Raw genomic sequence first — 25,008 nt, 5'->3', positions numbered from 1 at the left:
AACTTAACTGCGAAAGCTAATAACATTCAATAATATAAAAAAGCGTACAAATACATATATATAATAGTGTTGAAATGCCACCATTTGTGGCAGAACACACAATACTAATTCTGAATAGATATTAGTACATAAATAAATCATTACAACCATTCCCCCCTATTAAAAAAAAGCATATAAGAAAATTATGCACTCCACAAGCATGATACACTATCGAATCCGTAACTCAACGTCACTTCTATGCAAAGTAGCGCCAACGTTACTTCTTATTTTTGATATTCCTCAGTTATTTAGTAAAATTTTTGGAAACGACAACAAGCATCTTGAAGGTGGTTACCTATACTATAGTAATACGTAAAAAAATGAAATTTGAAAATTTGGCGCTTAGGTAAAAATAACAGCACACGACAGTATATATTTAATATATATATGACCATGTCCGGTGGGTTGCTTCTGATTGAATCTTAGGCCGTGGACGCGGCCTGCGCAGCGAAGGCGGCTCATTCTGCCGCAGGTTAATGTACAGCTCTACTTATGGCTGTAGATTAGCCCACGGCAAGGTGAGCCGTCTTCGCAGCACAGGCCGCTCCAGTATTTCCACGGCCTTAGTTATTTGCTTTGATCCGTAGCTTTTCTAGTTGACTTTTGTTAGGCCAGGACGCGGAAACAGTCACCAAGGAGATACAGGTAGAGGGTGTCAAATTTAAAATAAATAGAAAAGATTGTTCCTTTTGAGATGTTTTCAAGCGACACAAAGAAACAATCTTTTGTATTTATTCAAACTTTACTTCAGAGTTAAGATTAAAAAATATCGACAAAAGAAACATACAAAATGACGGACATATTTACAAATTCGTAAAAATGCAATTCATAATCATTGTGAAAATCTGTCTGCCTGTTCGCTACTTTATTGTAGTAAAAGTATTGAACGTGGAAATATTTTTTTCTCAACTGTGGTAAAATTAATATGTACTTTAATTGTCCTTGCAACAAATGTGAATTTGTGTAAATAACTAAAGTAATTTGCTTTACACCAAAGTCGCTTTTTACGCGGGGGATACGTGCCGCATAAAAATAATAGCGTAAAATCTGGAATTCGCTTAAAAAAAAAGCCGCGTACAAAAACGCGTAAAAAGCGACCTTAGTGTATTTATGCACGCCAATCCAGCACACAAGATTGTTAAAATATGCCATTTTGCGTTTTTCTTATTCAAAATTCGTTTTCCTATGTCCAAACCTATCTTTAAGCGAATGCAACTGTTTCTCTGTATCGCTTTTTTCCCCCCGAAAATAAAACTAAGAAAAACCACCTCCGACCAATGAGAACACTTTGAAGAAAGCGCTATTCCTTTTAAATAAAATCTGTTGGTTGCAAATTCGTTTTTTCATTTCCAAGGTAAATATATTAAAGCAACTTTAAGCTATTTATTTCTTTACCGTATATTGCAAACATCGTTTAAAAAATAATTTTTAAATATTTATGTAACCATATTTACCAAGTACAAGAATTATTTGTAAGCAAACTAACTGTTCGGTTATCTTAAATATTTGTTTATTCGGATTGGAATATTTTTAAAAATGCCAGATAAATGAGACAGATCTCGCAAATTGAGCAAATGATTAGTTGTATTAATTTACAAAAAAATTTACAAAAAAATCTCAGCTTTCTTGAAATGGTTTAAAAATGGCTCGAAAATGTCTAAAAACATTTCAAAAATATTTCGCAAATAGGCAAAAAAAATGTTGAAAAATATTTCAAAGGAAAAATGTCACATGTCCCAACAATCTCCTGCAGATATAAAAAATGTCTCGAGGGGCCTAAAACTTAATAAATAAATATTTTCCGGAATGTCTATTTTAATAACGTTCAAAAATGCTTCCAAAATTTCAAAAAAAAATAAATAAAAAAGAATTGTTTTGAATTGTTTCAGAGTTGTTTCAAAACAAACAATATCGCACGCTTAGCCTTGGGGCTTATAGCGGTCTCGATCAACAAGATTAGTTGAGAGAATTCTTTATCAATATTGTTTTTTGGCACATTTTGCATGTGTAGGACAAGTTCAACGATACACCGTGCCCCAGTGCTGAGTCGAGAAAATTTCCAGCTCGCAAAGATCCTCGACCTGATCGGGAATCGAACCCGATATCACAACCGTGCGAGAAGGCTAGCCGACCGACATCGCTAACCACAGAGCCACGGGGACCACAGAATTGTTTCAAAAAGGTTCCATTTTTTTCAAATGTTTCAATAAAAACACAAAAATTATCAAAAAAGTTCAAAAAATTTTTCTGGAGCTTCTCCAAATGTTTAAAACTATACCAAAAATAATATAAGGAGCCATCCACATTCCCCATGGATACATTTTTGACGATTTGAGTCCCCCCCTGCCCCTCCGTGAATAACCGTTCATATAATTTCCAAAAATGTGGTATAGAGCGTAGACACTTCACACCCTATGGTATTTTATAGTGTCCAAATAGAATATTGCAAACGATTCAAAAATGTCACAAAAATGCAATGCAATTTTCCATAGATTTCTCCAAAATTATTCCAAAGACGATCCAAAATATCCACAAAATTTCCACAAACGACAAACATTTTTGAGAGCAGTTCAATAATGTTTAGAAAAAAATCCCTTTTTAAAGTTAAGTATATCGAAGATGTTCCAAAAATGCACTCAATTCAGAAATGTTTCGAAAATTTCCTTGAAATGAGAAGAAAAATTATCAGATAATGTCCAAAATATGGCCCAGTAAAATCCCAATAAAAGCAAAAACTAAATAGCAAATATCAAAAAAAAAAAAAAAAAAATAGAACTGTTTCTGAAAACGTGCTAAAAAACAAATATTAGCAACAAACTGTTGGAGAATAATTTTGAGTAATATCCAAAAAATTGTGGAAGTGTTTCCCTGAAATTTTCCAAAATTATTTCAAAATCACTTGAAAGACCTTTTCAAGAAATCGCCTCAAATTATGATTATCCTAAATGTGCTGAAAATGTTCAAAAATGTAAAAAAAAAAAACAAAAAAGCTTTAGAAGTGTCCCCAAATTATTTTAAAATATGCAAAATATATCCCAGAAAATCGTTTCAAAAACATCCATAAAAATTTCCAACAATCTTCCAAATGATCTAAATGTTTACTAAATAGTTGAATAGGTTGTTTAGAAGACACGACCGCAAGTTAACGTAGAATTACGGTAATTACTTACAGAGATCCTAAAAAAACGTTACTTACAGAGATCCTAAAAAAACAGACTGGGATCAATATGCACAATATTTGCGAAAAGATTCACCTTTAAATTGTAGCAGAATTGAAACAGTTTCAGAATTGGAATCTATGCAATTCAGCTAAATGAAATGGTGATAAATGCATACAATAAAAGTTGTCCCGCCAAACAATTGTCCTCAAGTAGGGACGTGCCATGGTGGAACAAGAAGCTTGAAAGTCTTCGAAAAAATAGTCGGAAACTTTTTAATAAAACAAAACGTACTTCAGACTGGGCTCAATATAGAAGAGCCTTAACTAAATATAGCAATGAAATCCAGAAATCTAAAAGGAGGTCTTGGGTTCAAATGTGTGAATCTATAGAAAAAACTCCAGTTGTTTCTAGATTACAAAAGACTCTTGCCAAAGATCATACCGTTGAGCTTGGCAATCTAAAGCGTCACGACGGAATCTATACTAGTGGTCCTCGTGATACCTTAAATCTAATGATGGAAACGCATTTTCCCGGTTCTATTGAAAAGACGGATTCAGCCATCTCTGACTTAGTTGAAATTTGTTCTACGCAGACTAGCTCTTGGTCTGCTAGAACGGAAAATACTGTATCAGATGTGGCGGATGAAATTTTTACGAGAACCAGGGTGGAAAGTGCTATGAGATCCTTTGAGCCTTTTAAGTCTGCAAGTGTAGATGGAATATTTCCAGCATTGCTTCAAAAAGGTGAAGCAATACTAATTCCTTCACTCATTGAGATTTTCAAGGCCAGTTTAAGGTTGAATCATATTCCATCAAAATGGAGGGTAGTAAGAGTAATCTTTATACCTAAAACTGGGAAGCGTGATAAGACGCATCCTAAATCATTCAGACCCATTAGTCTTTCTTCGGTTTTGTTGAAGACAATGGAAAAAGTGCTGAATGATTTCATTCATACATCTTACATGCAAACAAAACCGCTTTCAAAGTTCCAGTTTGCCTATCAAACTGGAAAATCCACTATAACAGCGCTTCATATGCTGGTCATGAAAATTGAAAAGTCACTTTCAGCTAAAGAAATTGCTCTGTGCTCTTTCTTGGATATTGAAGGTGCTTTTGATAATGCGTCCTATTCTTCAATGTCTAGTGCAATGAAGAACAAAGGATTTCACACGAGCATTGTTAACTGGATTCATACCATGCTTGCAAAAAGAGAAATCACTTCTGAGTTGGGAGGTTCGTCTATTACGGTAAGGGCAACGAAAGGATGTCCGCAAGGAGGTGTTCTTTCGCCACTTATGTGGTCTTTGGTGGTGGACGATCTTCCCAAAAGCTTAGAAGCAAAAGGTTTCGAAGTTGTGGGCTTTGCAGATGACATAGTCATCTTGGTAAGAGGAAAGTTCGACAACATAGTTTCGGAAAGAATGCAGGAGGCTCTGGAGTACACCCAGTCTTGGTGTATAAAGGAGGGTCTCAGCATTAATCCGACAAAAACTGTAATCGTACCTTTCACTAGAAAGAGGAAATTCAGTCTAAAAACTCTCAAGCTTGGAGGAGTAGAAATTCCATTCAGTGAACAGGTTAAATACTTAGGAGTTATCCTTGATGCCAAGCTAAACTGGAATGCACATCTTGACTATGCAATCAACAGGGCGGTCAGTGCATTATGGTTGTGCTCCAAAACCGTTGGGAGAAAGTGGGGCTTGAGACCGAAAATGGTGATGTGGATATTCACATCTATTATACGTCCAAAACTGACCTACGCTGGGTTAGTGTGGTGGCCAAAAACCAAAGAGTCCACCGCTAGAACAAAGCTAGATAAAGTTCAACGACTTGCGTGCATTGCTATAACAGGAGCAATGAAAAGCACCCCGTCAAAAGCTCTTGATGCAATTCTTCATCTGCTGCCGTTGTACGAATACGTGCAAATAGAAGCAGAAAAGAGTGCCTTGAAGCTAAAAAGAACAAAAACTATCTTGTCAGGTGATCTTGTGGGTCACCTGACAATACTGGACTTTTTCAAAAGAGGGCCAGTGATGAGTATGAATGGAGACTGGATGGCACCTCAGGATAACCATGGTATTCCCTACAAGGTATGCGAAACGTCGCGTGCAGACTGGGAAGTCGGAGTTCCTGATGTCCGTCCCGGTTCAACGATATTTTTCACAGATGGCTCAAAAATAGGTACCAAAACTGGTGCAGGAATCTTTGGCCCTGGAATTAATATTTCAGTGGCAATGGGACACTGGCCAACAGTGTTTCAAGCAGAGATTTTTGCAATCCTTGAATGTGCGAATGTGTGTCTGACTAGGAAATACAAACATGCAAATATTTGTATTTTCTCTGACAGTCAAGCAGCACTGAAAGCACTTGATGCTTATAAATGTACATCCAAGATTGTCTGGGGATGCATTCTCACATTGCGACAGCTATGTCAAACAAACTCAGTAAATTTGTATTGGGTTCCAGGACATTGTGGCATTGGTGGGAACGAAAAGGCAGACGAACTTGCAAAACAAGGATCTAACTCACAGTTTATCGGCCCAGAACCTTTCTGCGGTATATCAAACTGTGCAGTGAAAATGGAGCTTAAACGCTGGGAGGAACAAAAGGTGATAACCAATTGGTTTGATGTCAAAAAGTGTTCCCAATCTAAAAGGTTTATCACACCAAACGAGAATCATTCGAAAAAGCTCCTAGAGCTCAACAAAAGAGCTCTTTGTACATACGTCGGCCTAGTAACGGGGCACTGTTCGAGTAGATATCATTTAAAGAACATTGGCCGGGTTCAGGATGATATCTGTCGCTTTTGTAATATGGAAAGCGAGACATCGGAACATCTACTGTGCAGTTGTGGTGCATTATTTAAACGCAGATCAAGGTTTCTAAGCAGTGGCTGTTTACAGCCCAAAGAGATTTGGTCTTTGAATCCTGGGAAGGTGATTGGCTTCATAAACCATATTTCACCTGACTGGGAGCGTGTCGGTGCAGGTACCCGATCACTCAACAATAGTGGTCATTGTATTTTGCAAGGGGACACGTATAGCAATTGACTGGGATATATATTACAAAAGTTCACATCAATGGACAACGTAATTCTAATTCCCTAACAAAAAAAAAAAAAATAACGTAGAATTACGACAGCCTGTCTTATGTCAATGTATGTAACACACGCTACCGGCATACTCACAGTTATTAGCAGTGGCTAAAGTGGCTGTGGCTAAATGAAAGTAAACATGACGCTACATTTTACAAATCCAGATAAAATAACTAACATGTCCGGACATGTTTAGCAATGCTATGCAGTGCTGTGTATCGCTGCGATCGAATAAGTCGTTTCACCCTTGCTGCGCTAAAAAAAGCCGTTGCTCTGCCGGTTGCGGATCGAGCCAGTTTCTAATAGCCAAGATCTGTATAAAACGAACCAGTTGAGCATTTGCGCAATTTACAGCGCTTCTAATCGTTCATCATCAAGCGAGATTGTGTGAAATGATTGCAGGATCTAAATAATGTGTGTTTACGACGTAAACATTACCATTGCTACCAAACAAACTCGTGGACAAGACGTACCACAACAAAGGCCAATATTCTCCAAATCAGAAGGCTAATATGGGCCTAGCAGAAATCAGCACGCGAAGTGAGATGGAACATACCCTAAGTTGTCAAACAACCTTCAGCAGTGCTTCATAGTGCATTCTATCCTAATTAATTAGATTAAAATAATTAATTGAACAATCAATATTCGATCGTCTTTAGGTAAAAGTTAGTAGAATAAATTGAAATATTCATAGTAGTGTGAGAGTTAGAAAAATCACAGTTTTTGTATTATTTGCAAGTCGGTAAACCATAAAAGCTTAAATAAAATAAAATCAATTACATATTGGACAGCGCCACAGACAATTTTACGGTTTTTTAGGTATTTTAGTCATTTAGAAATTATTCCACATAGTGTATTTGTTTTTTTCCTCTGTGTGGACTCATCACTGCGACCAAAGACGTTTGATCTATTGTGATATTGCCCAGGTGTTTTCTGTACTCCGCACTTCATATTGTTGGCAGTATAACTATTGAAGTGATTGATACGCTTTTCATTTATATCCGTGCTTGTGTGTGAGAGTTTACTCTTTCGTTTCATGATTACTGCTCTACTATACCGAGCCTCTTTCTGTCCTACCAATATCGCCAAATTACAATTCCCTGAACTGAGGCTACACCCAAGCATGGAAAAAATCGCTTCCCAAACGATTCACTTTACTATCCTTTACGAACCTGGGTTACGCCTGCTTTCCATCATAGTAAACTATCTTCATGATAAGAACTTGTATTCAATGAAAAGGTCAATAAACAAATATGGAAAATCCATATGTCAAAATTCATGAATAGTTCTGCTCACAAATAATTTCATTCATGCAAGATGTTCATTGCATGATACCTTTTGATAAAATTTTCGTTCATGAGTGTTATCATTGGTTCGCAAACGATAGTGTCGAGCGCTGTTCGCCGAATGTTACCCGTGGTTTCGAATTTTTTTCATTTTATTCCGGTAACCTTCATTTGTTTTTTTCATTTGGATTTCGATTATTTATTCGATCAAGTAAGTATTAATACAAGTAAAACGTAGAAGAAAGACTTAACTGATAATATTTTTATTGTAGAATGAAAAGAAGGCAAACACAGAAAGACAGATTAATGCAAGTTATAAAGGTGGATGACGAGGGAAAATTTGTTTGCAAGGCTGAAGAACATTGCAGATATGTTCAAGAAAAATTTGTTTCCGGAAACTTCAAACGACATATTCTTTCACAACACTCTAAAATTTTTGGGGCATTGGATATACCCTTACCCATTAAAAATTCATTTGAACCACCCAAAAAGAAGATGAAAAAATTACAAGTGGAAATAAGCAAAGAAAAAATAATCCTTGGAACTATCCAACTCGCTACGGTAAACCATCTCCCATATTGTTTTCCGGAAATGGCGGGTTTCAAGACGCTGTTGGAACCGCTGTTTAAAGCTGCAGGAATGGTTATAAATAGGAAGAGTGTAGCTGGACTTGTTGACGAATGTGCAGGAAAAGCTAGACAGCTGATAGTTGCAGAATTACGGATGCAGGACCTTATAACGTTAGAGATCGATGGGGCAACAAGAGGAAACCGTCACTTTGTTGGAATCAACGCAAGAACCATCGTCGATGACAAAGTCGTTGTCCGTAATCTAGGTAAGGATTGACACACACATGCAAATATAGTTATATATATATATATATATATATATATATATATATATATATATATATATATATATATATATATATATATATATATATATATATATATATATATATATATATATATGTATATATGTATGTATGTATGTATGTATATATGTATGTATGTATGTATATATGTATGTATGTATGTATATATGTATGTATGTATGTATGTATGTATGTATGTATGTATGTATGTATATATTTACTTAAAATATGTTTCATCTTATGTAATTTCAAGCTATCAAAGAAACGCAAGTGAGTCAGACGAAAGAGCATCTTAAAGCGCTGATCGAAGATGTCTTGAATGATTATAATGTGAATCTCAATAAAGTCTATTCAATCACTCATGATAATGGGGCCAATATTGTGGCTTCAGTAAACGAAATAAAGAAGATCTTCGAGGCAGCTGAGATTAAAACGTATGATTCATGTTTCAATGAAGTCGATCAAGTAGAAGAAAACACCTTTCATTATGAAGAACAACCAGACGATGAAAATATATTTGAAAGTTCGATTTTCGACGAGGAAGAAAATTTAGAAGATGATGATGATGTGTATGATGATTTTTCAAATGGTAGGGATGGTGAAACGACAACACCAGAGGCAACTACTATGCCTGACGACAATTTTGACGTAGCAATGGTGAAGATTTTAGACAGTATACGATGCGCTGCTCACACAGCGCAACTTGCTGTTTGGGACGTTGTAAAACCATACGGGAAACGCATTTTCAATATTCAGAAACTAGTAGTGAAATTGCGCCAACAAAAGTACTACAAAATTATTAAACTGCACGAAGCTCATTTACCTCCACTTAGCAACAAAACACGTTGGAATAGCACCTTCGCAATGCTGAAGTCGCTATTGACGCAGAAGCCAATTTTCAGTTTGATCAAAAAACTTATCCAGAAATTGGTAAGAGATATGAAGTTCGATTGGGCTGCGTTTTGATATCAACATACCAAAGTTTAATATGTTTTGTTTTTGTTACACATTTAATTTCAGATTTCACTACGCACTGGAAGTTCATAGAGAAATTTTGTGAAGCATTTGATGCACCATTTGTGCTCACACTCCAATTGCAAAAACATCACGTAGCTCTGAGTGAATTTTATGCTTGTTGGCTCTTATGCCAGGCTAAATTAACAAAATTGGTTAATAACTCACTGGCCCAAAAACTATTAAAAGCATTTCGACGACGTTTGGAAAAGATAACCGCTAGCATGCAGTTTAAAGCATGTTTATATTTGGATCCTCGTTTCAATTTTCTAGGATGAAAAAGTATTTCTTCATTGGATAAAGAACTCATTCAAGTGAATATGATGTATATAGGGCCACATTTGATGAAAAACTATTCTACGCATATGTTCCAATTATATACTCACAGTTATTCATCTTTCGAATTTCTTGAATACTCTTCTTTGAAGCGGCTTTACTTAGAAACGTAATACACTTAGAACAATTCTGTTGGTTTCATTGGAAAACTGAGAAAATTTCGTGTTGGGTACAGCAATTACATGTCTAAATAAATGTAAAAAATAACATTTCGAGAGCGAACATGTTCAAAAGGCGTACTGCTTTAAATGTAGGATGTAAATGTTATCTCACAAAATAAAGTGTGTTACTGTTTTTTCTCTCAAATTGAGCGTGTTTTATGTTGCTCTACGCTTTGTTCTTTGACACCAACAGTTTTCGAGTGAATACAATACTAAACTAGGATAACTGATGGTTTGATTGCCAGTTTTATATTGGTGCAGGCTCTTCCCAAAACATACTGTTTTTTTTTCTTCATATATAACATACTGTATTGAAATTGTTATATTAACAACGCTATGTTGTGAGAAAACATTAAAATGCGTTCAAAATAGTGCTTCTTTCGAACATTTTTCCTTCAAAATTTGGTTTCTCACATTTATTTGGACTTGGAGAGGATGGTTATAGTACAGTTTATTTCAGTTCCCAAATAGAGTCAATAGAGTTGTTCTAAGTGGTAAACATATGATGTGTGAGAGCCACTTGAGGGAAAAGTATTCAAGAAACTTGTGAGTCGAATAACTCTGAGTACATTCCCATAAGAACATATTCGTAGAAGAGTTTTTTCATGAAATAAAGCCCTCTATCAGTCTCTGAAATATTCCAAATGATGATTCAAACACGCTTTGAATATATACTTTTTATATATTTACTTTGTTTCTTTTCAGGAATTTCTTATAAAAATACATCGACGTGTTGATGGAGTAGTCGATGAGTTCACCACACTGAATGACACTGAAGATGAACTAGAAAAAATTCTATCTGATTTTTTCAACGAAGATCCGTCAATTAACACGAACGTGACAAACAATATGTCCTTTATTCAAAAACTTAAAAAATTAGAAATGAGAGATAAGACATCAATTATCGATACTATAAATTCAGGACCATCTAAAAGTAAGGACAAACAAAACCACTTCGATCTACTTAAATACTGGGAAGTTCAAAAATATACCAACCCAGATCTCTACAAAATTGCGATGATCGTTTTATCAAGCTCAGCTACACAAGTATCCGTAGAACGCGGTTTCAGTGCTCTGAAACTGATGCTTTCGGATAGAAGGATGAATTTGTCAGCCGAATCAGTTGCCAATTCGCTTTTGCTGAAGCTTAACCCGGATCTTCTGCCTCAAATAACACAAGCTATGAGCGAGGAAGATGGATAAAAATACGCTTCAATTATACTAGTATGAAGTAATAAACACCATTCTTAACTTTCGAACCTATTTATCCAAAATTTTACTTTTATTAAAATAACAAAATATCCTACATCAAATTTGATTACAGTTAGACCAACCCAATCTAATATGTGATTAATTTACTCAAAGGTACTTAAATATGTTGCACAATGGTTTCTCATACAATAGCCCTTTACATACTTACAACTATGAGCCATTATCAGTGGCTTCAAAAAACGGTGGTTTTCCTCATTTTGTTTAAGGTTAAAAAAGCCGCACAAAGAAATATTTTGTTGCGTTCATATGAAGTTTAGTTCAAATATGAAAAAAATCTGTTTGAAGAAATAAAACACTGTCAACTCGAGCAGCGGATACAATCTCGGCCTTTTTTTTAATCTGTAACACATATTTAAAATTTGTTCATGTTCGTAAGAGTCTTCCAGAAATATTTATTATACCAAATGTTTTAGAATAATTGAAATTTCTTTTGATCACTGTGATTTAATTTTTCCTTTGAGTCATTTTATCATTCGAGTTTTGAGTTACGCTGGACGAAGATTCAAACACAGCTTCGCTGTCTTTAACACCTTTAGCTGAAAATGTTTCCTCACAGACCGCTCTCAATTGGGATTTATTTAAAAAAAATTCAACTCTATGTCACTGTGTGTTTCAGCGAAATTTGTTACAAAAGCAGAATTTGTAACCTTTAGAGACGCCTTGACAAATTATGAACAGTACTATCTGACCATAAGCCCCACCATGAATCAATACTGTATCTCACACAGTTCGCAGCTGAAAGCAATCTAGCAAATCATGTTGATACAAAATTTGACTCGCGAATGATTCTTTCGAAAACAATAGCTTGATCCAAACGATCCGATATAAACTTGGATACGAGAAGTTGTTAATTAGTTTCCATCGTTTCAAACTCTTGTTGATGATATGCGGAGAATGAATGAAAAACAATCTTTTTGGTTCATTGGAAAAACTTGTATGCGAGTGTGAATGATTGACAGCAAAACTTCAAATCAAAGATCACGGTTACCTAGATTTATTTTAGTGAGTGATATTTTCCATGCTTGGCTACACCCAACGTTCCTCTCTGGCCAGGTTAATTCTAAGAGGGACTTATCGAAACCTCGTTCCTTCAGCCAAGACCGCGCCATAATTACAATTCCCTGAAGAGAAATATTATACGTTACTCACACCAGTTTTTTTATGACAGGGGCTTATTTTTGTTAGAAGGAGAGTCAACAGAGTGTAGAATTCAGATTGAAGGAAAGGTACTTGGTGGGAAGCCTGAGAATAAACCCATGCTAAAGTCCTTCGATAACCAAATGACCTGATTCTACTAAGATTCGAACCCACGTCCACTCGCCTATCAAAGCGGACCCTGTAACCTTGCGGCTACGAAGCTTCTTAAATAGCCTAACAAATTTCAAAATTGAGAAAAATTTCTAAAATGCCACACAAGTTACCCAAAGGCTTTCTAATATAATTTAGAAGTTTTGAAAATGTCCCCAAAATATTCCAAATAACTGCCAAAAATATCTCTAAAAAACCAAAACATTTATTGGACAATTCTAAACAGTGTTCCAAAAATGCTCTAAAATGCTCACAAAATGTTCTCAAAGTTTTCCGAAAATGTGTCGTCATGTTTCTAGAATATCTTGAAGAAAAAAAAAAGATAAGATTGTTTGAAAAATGTCCCACAGCAGTTCTTAATATGTTTTTAAAAACTTAATTGCTGAAGGCTAAGGATTTAAACAAAAAACCTTAAAAATATATTAAAATGTATTTCGGCAATGCTCAAAATTTTATTAAAATGCCTGAAATGATATCGAGAGTGTCTTCAATTATCCTAAAGTTTTATGAAATATGAGGAATGTTTCAAAAATGACCCTACACATCCCTTGAATTAAAAACAAAAACTCCCAAAAATGTATTATTTTTTTTGAAATATTACAAATGTTCTCGAAAAATCCCAATCCCGAATTTAAAGTTTCCTCAAACTATTTCGAAAATTTCCAAAAGAATATCCAGTAAAATCCTAACATAATTTGAAAAATCATCCGGAAATTTTCTTAAAAGGTTCTTAAAAGGTTTATCAACTGTCAGAAAATGTTTATCAACTGTCAGAAAATGTTTATCAACTGTCAGAAATCGTTCCGAAAATCTCCCAAAAATAAAAAAAAAATCCAAGAATATCCTAAGAATGTTCCATAAACTGTAAATAAATTTTTTGCAAAATAATATTTTTCCAATAATGTCCGAATAAAATCATGAAATTATTTAAAATTACTTCACTAAAAATGTATTACAAATACTCTCAGACTGTCCCGAAAGTGTTGCTTAAATAGCTTGAAATGATCCAGAAATTTCCTAAGCACAATTAACTATTTGAAGGAATGTGTCCAGATAATGTATAAAAAAAAAAAATTTGAAAACGTTCCAAAAATATCTCAGTTTTTAGTTTTTTGGTTTTCAATTTTTAACATTTTGAATTTGCGTTGCCAGGGGGTTGTCCGGTTTACCGCAAAGGATGCAAAAATTAAGATGCCGGTGCGTGTACGGTCAACCGCCGTTGTCGCGACAACAGAAAAGCGGGTTGCGTGCGAGAACCTCGGCCATAACGGCCATAAATCATTTCCCGGTGATGTACTTCCCAACCATTTTTTTTTCGACTCTCGGTCGCCATCGATTCCAACCGAAGTCCACAAGTGACTAACCACGAAGTTCTTCTTTGGACTCACGACACGGTCCGAAGAAGCAGGGGTATGTTTATTCTTTTATTTCCCGCTTTACGACCGCACTTTCAACGGAGCTTATTTTTTTGGACAACGCGGCGATGATGACCCGCTTAGTTGCAGGATTATCTCCGTTTTGTTCCATTCTTGCAGAGCAACATATTATTAACTTCGCTCATTGAAGGTAATGAGAAAATTTTCCGCTCTTTGGAGTGATAAATAATTGCCGGGCGGCCGGAGATTTTACGATGAAACATTTTCAAGAAACAACCAATTTTCGAGCCCCCCGCTCAGCAGGGAGTGCGGAATTCCGATGCATTCATCGGCGCGTGCTGTTCATGATGATGGACGCTTGACCACGACGAACAAATCCCGAAGAATTGTTTTGGTCAAGCCTGGTTGCCATGGTGTGCCCGGTTGAGGTGTTCATTTCACACACAAGCCGTGAGTGTTATTCCCGATGACACAGATTGCTGCGATTTTTATGCCCGCCACCAAAAGGGAAGCACAGTGAATTCACAATGCAAAGTGGCTCAAGTACGGAGCGCGCTTCCGTTCTGGATTCCAGTCCAGTCCACGCTGCTTGGGCGGCGGCTAGTTCGAGGCGGCTTGCTTAGAAAAACTGATGTCCTGCGAGGACCACCGGTCAGAAGTCGCCCGGCAAGCGAACGGTTCGGACTAAATGCGTGCGTTTTGTGTTGTTCGGGTTAAAACCTTGTAGTGAGCGTTTGGGAACGCGATCCGCGTTGGCAATAGGGGGAAACAAAACGGTGCCCAAAGGAGGTTAATTGGATTATTCTGATATGTCGTGTTGTGGTTAACTGCGGGATGTGAATGTGCTGTCAGTGTTTTATTCATGTTTGAAGTGATTTTAAATTTTTGTGATACAATGTAGTGAGAAAGCGAAAAATAAATGCAACATTGTAACTCCGGCAGGAATATTTCCGGACATCCATAATCGTCAACCAGCGGGCGGCAGCAATTCAAAGTACGAATCCGTAAAGTGTTAAGTTTTTATTTTCTGCCCTATTAGTCACCATTCGAGAATTATATTACAACTTGCTAAAACGCCAGACGACTGGAGGGACCCCAGTCAAAGCAGGCGGCACCGAGAGACGCTCAATCACTGCACGACATTTCCTTCCTTTTTTCCCTCCCAGACTACTTATAGACAGCTTACGACATGCAAACTGTTTGACCGGCCTACTTGGATGACTCCAGTATATACTTTTACGCTCAAATTGCAGCCCACCGTCTCCGGGGAGGTCGAGAAATCAGAAATACGCCAGCATTTATTAGAAGTGTATCGCTTGACCCGGGAGGGACTTTGTTGGTTCTTCAAATACGCCGTCTCCCCGGTCCTCCTCCGGGACTGAGAGGCGGGGTGCAAGAAAAAGTGAAAATAAAGAAAAGCGGGTCAAAGTTGAATGGAATCTTTAGGGCGCCAACTCGGAGGGGCGTATCGCGTGGTTTTTGTAACCACGGCGGGTCTCGAAAACGTGCTGGCTCGCGACGCGAGTTCAACCCTGTCTGATCTCTTTTTTTTTTGATTCGGTGCTAGTGAAATAATCTTTGCTATTCTGAAGGTGGTTATTTTCCCTAAATTGCGGCATTTAGATAGCTGCAGCTTTGGGTAAATCGTTCGGTAATTTTCGCGGCTGAAAATGCGGATTTTCGCCTATTTTAGGGGTGAAAAGTAGGCTTGTTTTGTTGCTGTAGGCATGATTGAAGGCTCCGTGTACGACACAAAGTATCTCGGCAAGCCGTGACACAAGTTTTGACGTTGTGTTATTTTTAATCAATCGCGCTATGGAATCACTGCAACCGCAATCACGTAACGTTGGGTTTCAGTAGGCTTTCTTTTATTGTGATTTACTGAACCGAATCGGAAAAGTCTGATCCAATTTTTGCACGCTTTGCGTATGACCGGGTGGCTCCCCCTTCCCGGAGGTTGTTTTACCAGTCGAGGATCGACTTTCAGCTTTTAGAATCATAATTTCTGACCCTTTGGTATTACTAGCAGTTATCACAGCTTTCATTTCTATTATCTTCTTGATATTTTTGTTCTATGGAGTTCTTTAACATATTTGACACTTCTTACAATTTGACAATCATCAAAGTTATCAAAAGTTAAATAAAACATAACAAAAAATGTCAAAATACCACAATGTCAGATACTTATGAGAAGACAGTCAGAAAAAAAAAGTAGAATATGTCATACCATATGTCGAAAATAAATTGCTCAACAGACCTCTAAAAGGTGGCCTTCCATTCCAGCCTACTTGGTTTTGATGGCGAAAGCCTTGATCGGGCGGTGTCTGAGACTCAAATTTTATACAAATCCTTAAAGGTTGAGTTGAATTTGATCTGGATCACAATTGGCCAAGATAATGCTGGTTAACTGGGTTAAGCCAACCGGTTGCCAACTGGTTCAATCCATAGTGCACCCGCGGGGTTAGTCGCAAGCAACAGTCAGTCACCAGTAAGTAGCGCAAAAGAGTTATTCACCAAATTCTGATTTCCATTGCCACTCCGTCAAATACGTCAAATGCGTCGTCTCAATGCCGTCTACTGGCTTACGCGCGGCATTTTTTCTCTCTTTAAGCCGCCCTATTAAAGAGCGATTGCCGCCGCCGCGCGCGCTGCCAGACTGTCACCGATAAATCCTCGCGTTGTCGCGTGTGCATGGATCGACGCGGACTTTACCCACCCAAACCCAGAAGGGGGATTTAATTACAAAAGCGTTGTTCGTTATGCGCACAGCCAAAGCTTTACAGACTAATCGCGATCGCATGCGACAGTTTAATCCAATTGATGGGGTAAATGCGCGCGCCAACAACGAAAAAAATAGTAAAAAAATGTCACTTTTGACAGGTCGACTTGTGCAGGAGAAGCGTCCCAATCTGATTTTGGTATGAAAACCGGAACAGAGAAGTAATAATAGCTCCCATCCCATTATTCGGATTGGTGGAAGAAGTAAAAAACCGCCAGTCATCGATCAGTTTGGCGGAATGTTTTTGGCAACTGGCAAGAGCTGATTAAGCAACCATAGCTGAGCGGTAGAAATCATTAGACGATAAATGCTTGTAATTTTTCTGGCCGGTCGAAATTATCTAATTACGCCCCTCGTTAGCATTTGCGATTGGTATGAAAAGCAAAAAAAAAGTTAAGAAAAATGTGTATTGTGCTCCTATAATTGCGGTTCAATTTATCAAGATAGACAGACACGTAAAAGTAGAAACGTTAATTATCTTTTTGAAGCAGTAATAACTAGCGGAATGATAGTCGAATAGTGAGCGTAAAATCAGCTGTGAGTAAGTTGTGCAACCTTGGGAAACAATCAAACTGGAGTTGTCGTTTTTTTTTCTCTATTGAAAATTGACACTTCGAATCAAAGGAAAGACAAACAAGTTATACAGACGTTGTGTACCAACAAACGGTGCCGCCGCCGTTTGACGTGCGAAATACCAATATTTACCTTTCCGATCCAAACAATCGCCAGTAGGCTGTACGCCTATTCGAAGCATGTTGTCACCCACCGGAAGGCCACACGACAAAGTTTGGTTATGTTTGCCTACGGACGCAAGTTTACGAACATCAAAGCAATCGCTGGGCCGAACAGATTTTCATGTTAGTTTTTTTTCGTTCTCGGTCGTTCAGTCAATCTTCTAAAAAGGGCAAGGCGGTCGCTCTTGCGCGAAGTTTGCATAAGATCAGTTAGATTATAATTGATAAACAAATGACCAAAAATTCAAAAGAAAATCACTTTCCTAAAATTTTTGATCTTTTATTACATTTTGATCAGTTTGGACATTTTTCGAATAATTGAAGGTATGAAACTTTTTTGATTTTTTTTTAACATTTGTACAATTTTTTACATTATAGTCTTAAACGTTTTGAGCTGTTAAAACATATTTCAATTATTTTTGACATAACTCATTGTTTTATATTTTTTACCCACTGACTAAGTTTTAATCGAATATTTTCTTTGAAGAGTGAAGATGTCAGGGAGGTGAAACGAAATTTCCCAAATGAAGTTAGGTAGTAAGGTTCTGTGGTTGTTTCAAATAGCCATGAAACCTAACATTGTTATTATTTTCAGAATATTTTTTAGCATTCTTCAACTTTACAGTTTACACATTTCAACATTGACTTCAAGTCTTGTAAGATATTTCCTTTTTTACTACTTTTTGGCCTCCTTTTTTCCTTTCCCGGATCTCTTTTGATAGTTTTTGACATTTTTGAGATATTTCTAATATTGATAATCCTGTTGACTTTGTTTGATGTTTTTTAATCTTCTGATCCTAGTTTTGGTACATCTGTGATTTCGGAAAGATTTGTTATATTTCAAGTTTTTTTTGTTGATTATTTTTGACTAATTTTAATTTTTTTTACGTAACTGACTTTTTGACTTTCATTGACAATCCTTTTGTTTTTGTTTCTCTTCAATGTTGGTTTTTGCTTACCTCTTTGGACAGTTCTTAGTATTTTAGGTATATTTTGGCCTTTGCTGACATTTTTGACATTTCTCAACACCTATGGCATTCACAAAAATGAAAACCTTTCCCAACATTTTTGACCATTTTTGTTATTAAAGACTTTTTTCATCCACTTTCGACATTTTTGGTATTTGTTCTGATAGTTCATTGACATTTTTAGGACATCTCTATTTTTTCAGAGTTTTTGGAAATTTTTCAACTATTTAAACACCTATTTGCCTTTTATTTCCCAATACAGTAATCACCCGATTATATCTGTACCCGATTTTATCTGCCCCCGATTTTATTACATTTTTCACCCGATTTTATCATCATGAAACATTTCATTTAAAAAATGTCAGGATGAACTGATTTTCTATTGCGCTTCAATATTTAAGATATTTTTCATTATTCTGTGTATCATTCTGGATGCAGTTTACATTAAAAATTCAACCGATGCACAATGTTACATTTTGCTGTTATCGTGCGAATAATTGAATAGTGATACAAATGTTTATTATACCCGTATAATATGTTCGGAGAAGTTTCAAAATTTTTGAAAACGCATCTTTTGATGTAGAAAGCTGGGTGATCAATCCTCCTAAAAGTGAGATAGAATATTTACTTTTTCATCAGATAAAGATAGACGCTTGGTGTCTTAGGCGAAGTATTAGGTGATCTCAAAACAAGAAACTTTACAGAAGACATCATGTTTCTATCTCTTACATATTGCAAGCAACATAAAGTTTTCTATGAGAAGGCACTAAAAATCGTTATTTACATTTTAAGATTTTTCTGGTTGCAATATGTGAGAGATATCAGCATGCTGTCTTCGGCATAGTTTAGTGTTGTGAGAACATCTGATATTTTGCTTATGGTACTGCGCTACAAAAAAGCAAGTAATTCATTTTACCAATTCAAACAAAAACATGAACGAATAAAAAACTTAATTGTAATTTGTTTGCAACTTTACATCGATTTTTTAAAGATTTTACATCCTTTCCTTTTTTTAAGATCTCCCAGATGGTCTCGAGGTATGATGCTGGCCTAACGAGCGAGGTTCGAGTCTCGGCTCGGGAGAGACTGTTAGTGTCAGTAGGATCGTAGCGCTAGCCCCGCAATTGTCCTGTACACTAAACAATCGGCTGCGAAGTCTGTGTACAAATAAACAGAAGGTCAAGTTCCGAATCGGAATGTAGCACCCAAGGCACATCGATTTTTTTAAGGTTTTTTATTTTTTTAGGTTTGTTTAGAAAAGTTTTAGGCAACTGAATTATCTAACTAAAAAAATGTTTTAAAAAAATAGTGATGATCGATTTTTTATTATTTATTTTTTATCGATTTCCCTTGACAACTTTTCTCTATCTTTTGTCATTATTCAGATATATCGATTTATGAAAAAACAACTGCTCCTTTTTCATATGTTTGTACAGATAAATTTTCTAAAAAAAAATTAAAATCGCTGATTTTACGTATTTAGTTATTGATTTAGCATCTTCAATAAAAAAAAATATTAAAAATTTCCCGATTTTATCACTTTCCCTATTTTATCACGCCAAAAATCATCAGGGTGAGATATAATCGGGTGATCACTGTATATCACTTCACGTCATTGGTTTGTTTTAATTTTTTATTATTATTATTGTTTCAGCCATCACAATCCCGTTCAATTTTGTAGCTTTTGTTACAAAACTTTTCCTGCTTTTCTATTGTTTGTTTTTGTTGGTTGTTTGTTTTTTTTTTTTTGGTTTTTATGATGCCTTTTTTCCAGATTTACAATTTTCGGTCACATTTGCCGTTTTTGTGAATAAAAGATTTTTTTTCTGTTTTTAAAACTTTGTTAAATTGTCATTTCAAGATTTCGTCGGTGTTTATATTTTTGACAGTTTTCTGTTTTTTTTTTGGCGTTCTTGTCTAGTTTATCAGTAAGTTTATTCTACGTTTTTGTTAGTTTGTTTATCACTCTTACCACTACCATCGTGTTTTCCATTCTGAATTTTTGTCCATTTTGCTTCATTTGTTTATTATTCCCGATAGTTTTTGTATTATTTTTTTTCCTGTGTGGACTCTTCACTTCGACCAGAGACATTTGATCTATTGTGATATTACCCAGGTGTTTAGTGTACGCCGCCTCTATACTATTGGTGACTATTGAAATAAGTCATTTTTTTCTGACTTTTCTGATAACTTTTAGTATTTTGAACTACTTTTTGGCATTCGCCCTTTTTAAAAAATATCAAGAATTTTTTTTTAGGTAATTTGGCATATCTTGATAATTTTTAGCTTTTTAAACATTTTTTCAACACTTCTTTCATTTTGTTGACAAATTTTTCTTTTTTAGATCTTATTTTCTATTTTGTTTTCCCTGCTTTTCCTAATTTTTGATTTATTTCGATATGAATCCTCTTCGACAACTGAAAAATTTGTGAGCTTTTCAAGTTTTTATTTTATTCTTATGTGATCGCGCGGGATTTCTGAAATATCTGAAATATTACTCGTATTTTAGGCAGTTGAATTTGTTTTTGAACTTTTTTGTGCTTTTTTGAGGTTCCGTTTTGTGTTACTTCAATATGTTTTGTTTTACGTTGATAGATTTGCATAGTTTACCGCTTGAAAAAACTAAAATGAATTATATTTACAAAACAAAACTAAAAAAACTGAGGTGAACAAAATCGGTCCTATAAAAAGAGACAAAAGAACAGCAAAAAGTTCACTGAGGTAAACCAATCGAAAATAAAAAAAATTTAAAAACTGCAGAAAACAGTAAAAGCAATATCAATAATCACAGAAACATCCAAAATTCAAAAAAAAAAACGTTCAAAACCCTTAAGATGTCATTAAGTTTAAGCGAAACTAACTCTAATTATAATGATCAAAGATGGCAAGTATAAAATAAATCAAAAAAAAATATAAACAATCTTATAAAAGTTTAAAAAAAATGCTTAGTGAGAAAACAATAAGTAAATATGAATAATGGAAAAGGCTAAAGCACAAAGTACATTCCGCGCCGAGCATTCGACAGCATCGGTTGTGCTTATTGGTCGTCGCGTAACACAAGTAATCGAAGTGTCGTTGCGTGCTGTCAAAGACAACTAGAACTTCAAAACAAAGAAAAAAGAAGCCCCTTGTCTTAGTACGCTAGTCTAAGCGCAATGAATATAAATCCCTTTCTCCTCGCTCCTCCAGCTTCAAACCATATCGACCATGTCGCTGCTGCTACTTCCTCTCCTATTCCAGCTTTAGTCAACTTTCGTGTCAGGCATTATCCAGAACAAGCGAAAGGTCCTTTGGTTGTTTACTTTCTACTGTATCTCTTTTTTTTTCTTACAATTCATAGACGTAAGATGTTCGAAAAATACAGATAGATGATTTTTGAAGAAAATAAACCAAGAAGTTCAAAAAAAAAATATAAGTTTTGACCGGAAGTGTTGCCAGATAAATTATTTTTGTATTTGAAAATTAAATTTACATTTTTCGGCGAATGCAGCCATTTTTATTTTGAAATTGATAATTTCATCGTGTTCCATAGAAAATTTCACATAAGAAACAACTATTATCCGTGGTAATATGAGCCAATCTCGAGATATAACATTTTTACGATAAAAATTGTCAATTTCGTAATTATTTTTTTTTACAATTTATAGACGTAAGACACCCGGAAAATAGTGATAGGTTAATTTTGAAGAAAATAAACCAAGGAATCCAGAAATAATATTATTTTTGACCGGAAGTGTTGCCAGAAAAATTATTTTTGTACTTGAAAACTAAATTTACATTTTTCGGCAAATGCAATCATTTTTATTTCAAATTTGCTAATTTCATCGTATTCCTTGGAAAATTTCACATAAGAAACAACTATCATCCCGGGGTAATATGAGCCAATCTCGAGATATCTCGCGTTTAAAGCTGCTAATCATTGCTTTCCTTCCCGTGACACCACTGATTGATGCCAATATTACTGTTGTGAAGTGAAGTCTCGCTAATATACCCGCTTGTTTCTGATAATTTATCTGAAATATTTTACTATAAATCGTGACTACCACCACATCAATAGTGTTCATTCTATTGTCAGTACGCTCACCAACAATCAAAAAAATTCATCCGATCACAACTGTCACTGCTGTTTATTACATCTCAATGACGTCACGCAACACGGGTAGAGGTAAGACTGCTCAATCTCTACAGCCTTCTGGAATAGGTGACGGGAATTCGGTTACGAAACGCTCCCGTGAGGATCTAGATCAAGTAGGCGAACAAGACCAGGCCCTGACGCTTGACAATATAATGAATCGTATGCAGATGCTTTTCGAAGAGACCAACAGGAAAATCGATCGCTATCAGGGTGAGCTGCGCAAAGATATCGATACTCTACGCTGCGAAGTGCAACAATTCAAGAATGACTGCCGTGATGAAGTAAACAAACTAGCTGCTTCTGTTTCCACTGTGCGTACCGATGTGTGTCTCAACAAAGAACGCATGGCAGTAAACGAAAAGGCAACTGATCTGCTGCTTTCGGGAGTGCCCTACAATCCTACTGAAAACTTGGATAGTTTTATTATGGCTGTTTCGAATGCGCTGGGGTACACTGAGCAGGAAATACCGTTGATTTATGCGAAACGTTTGGCCCGATTACCTAAACAGGTTGGTTCAACTCCTCCCATCATCATGCAATTTGCATTCAAGATTGCTCGTGAGGACTTCTATCGGCGCTATCTGTCATCGAGAAACCTTTCGTTGTTGCATCTGGGATTTAGCGTAAATCAGCGGATCTATATCAATGAGAGTTTGACTGAGCTAGGACGGAAAATAAAAGCTGAAGCATTGAAGCTAAAACGAGATGGGAAACTACATGCAGTATTTACTAGAGGTGGAAGTGTTTACGTAAAGACTGCAATGGATGCCGAGGCCGTACCCGCTCATCGGTTGGACCTGCTACCGAAATAATACCCTTTCCCTATCGATATTTTTTTTTCCTTCCAATACAAATCCATGTTTCCGCTCCTGTTTTTCTCCTTGAATTATTCCCCTCCTAGAAGTTCATACTATTTATACCCTTCCATTTGCTCTTCGATTTCCTTCCCAGTTAATTCCGTGATTGCCTTCCTTCGATATCCTTGTTTTCTTTCCTCCTGAAAGTTATAATCATAAATGGAACAGTTGAAATACGTGTCGCCCGTTAAACTGGAGGATAGGAACTACGGTTGTTGTTGGAGTTGGTGTTGCTGCTGCTGCTACTGCTGGTCAAGGTTGGTGCTGTTCGTTGCTGCTGATGGTGACTAAACTCAATTATATCTATACTCCGTATGAGTCACGAAAATTTGCTATGGAATATTTGTATAAAAATGCATTGCAAGATATTGAAATTTCGTTCACTATTCAAATCTAATTCTAAATTACTCAAATTGTCCCATGCTGTACATACTTTTCTCTGCCGAATTACGATTTCTTCAAATGCTAGCTAACCAAGGAAATATCCGGTCAAATAGGGTAGATTCAATCATCCCTCGTGCTGTGATGAACAGTGTGTTGAATTCAAACAAACTCAACGTTTGTCATGTTAATGTTCAAAGCTTGTGCGCACGACAGCTTACCAAATTTGATGAATTTAAAGTATGTTTCTCTGACAGTAAAATAGACATTATTTGTGTTACCGAAACTTGGCTTACAGAAGATATACCAAATAAGTTGATAGAGGTTGATGGTTACAATATGATACGCAACGATAGAAAATATTGCCGTGGTGGTGGTATTTGTATTTACTACAAAAATGACATTAGATGTAAATTATTATCATCATCCGAGCTTCTAGCAGGAGCCCATTATTCAAATATCACCGAGTATGTGTTACTTGAAGTAAACTACAACCACAATAAATTTCTTTTAGGAACTTTCTATAACCCTCCTTGTTCGAACTGCGCAGACCTATTATTCGACAAATTGACAGAGTACTCATTGGATTATCATAACACTGTAATCGTTGGCGACTTCAATACCGATTGGAGAAAAATTTGTAACAAAACGACTAGACTGAAGAGTGTCACTGATAGCTATGGATTAACTTGCATAAATACGGAACCTACTCACTTCCGTTCCAACGGTTCTTCCCAGATAGATTTATTTTTCACATCTAGTGTACAGTTTATGAATAATGTTCATCAAGCATCATCTCCAGTCTTTTCGAATCATGATATCGTCTTTTCGTCTATTGAAATATCTCGCTCTCGATGTGCAGATACACGTGCATACCGTGATTATCATAATGTAAACATGCAAAGTCTGTTGAGTGCTATCAATCTCGTTGATTGGTCACAATTTGATAGTATAGATGATCCAGATATTGCGGTTGATCTTTTGACGTTGACTAACGTCTATATCGAAGTTAGGCCCCTGAATTTGAAAATCTAGTAATTCAACCAGGGAAAACCAGAGAAAAGTGGTCAGGTTTTGAGCGCTTATTTTGCAGTCATCTATAATCAGGTTTTCGAGGTTTTGGCATCAATCGATCAGAAATTCTTTTACGGTTAAATTTATATGACAAAAACAAACTATTGTTTGAGATACACTATTGAAAAATTGGTAATTAATATCGATTGTCTAAATCATA

At 36.0% G+C, this 25,008-nt stretch overlaps 2 protein-coding genes and 1 pseudogene across 6 annotated transcripts in view; all 3 read left to right on the top strand.

Annotated features, from left to right (window-relative positions):
* LOC129724466 (cadherin-86C) overlaps positions 1-25,008 on the top strand; it is a 440,382-nt gene that overhangs the window by 65,411 nt on the left and 349,963 nt on the right. The window contains exon 1 of one of the 5 annotated variants that reach the window (XM_055679690.1): positions 14,593-14,914. The exons of the other annotated variants lie outside the window; for them this stretch is intronic. The gene's annotated coding sequence lies outside the window, so the exon portion shown is untranslated. Of the gene's footprint in view, positions 1-14,592; positions 14,915-25,008 lie in introns of those variants that run through there. 5 annotated transcript variants of the gene reach the window in all.
* Positions 7,672-11,264, top strand: LOC129724726 (uncharacterized; annotated as a pseudogene).
* On the top strand, positions 22,542-23,348 carry LOC129719262 (uncharacterized). Its single transcript, XM_055670741.1, has one exon. It carries the CDS (start codon positions 22,542-22,544, stop codon positions 23,346-23,348), a length of 807 nt encoding a protein of 268 aa, XP_055526716.1.

The sequence above is a fragment of the Wyeomyia smithii genome, chromosome 1 (assembly GCF_029784165.1).
Source record: "Wyeomyia smithii strain HCP4-BCI-WySm-NY-G18 chromosome 1, ASM2978416v1, whole genome shotgun sequence".
NCBI classification, from domain to species: domain Eukaryota; kingdom Metazoa; phylum Arthropoda; class Insecta; order Diptera; family Culicidae; genus Wyeomyia; species Wyeomyia smithii.
This window is presented reverse-complemented; position numbering and strand designations above follow the sequence as displayed.

What these genes read in the sequence shown, in the direction of transcription:
- LOC129719262 (XM_055670741.1), top strand. Translation starts at nt 22,542, where the DNA reads ATGACGTCACGCAACACGGGTAGAGGTAAGACTGCTCAATCTCTACAG.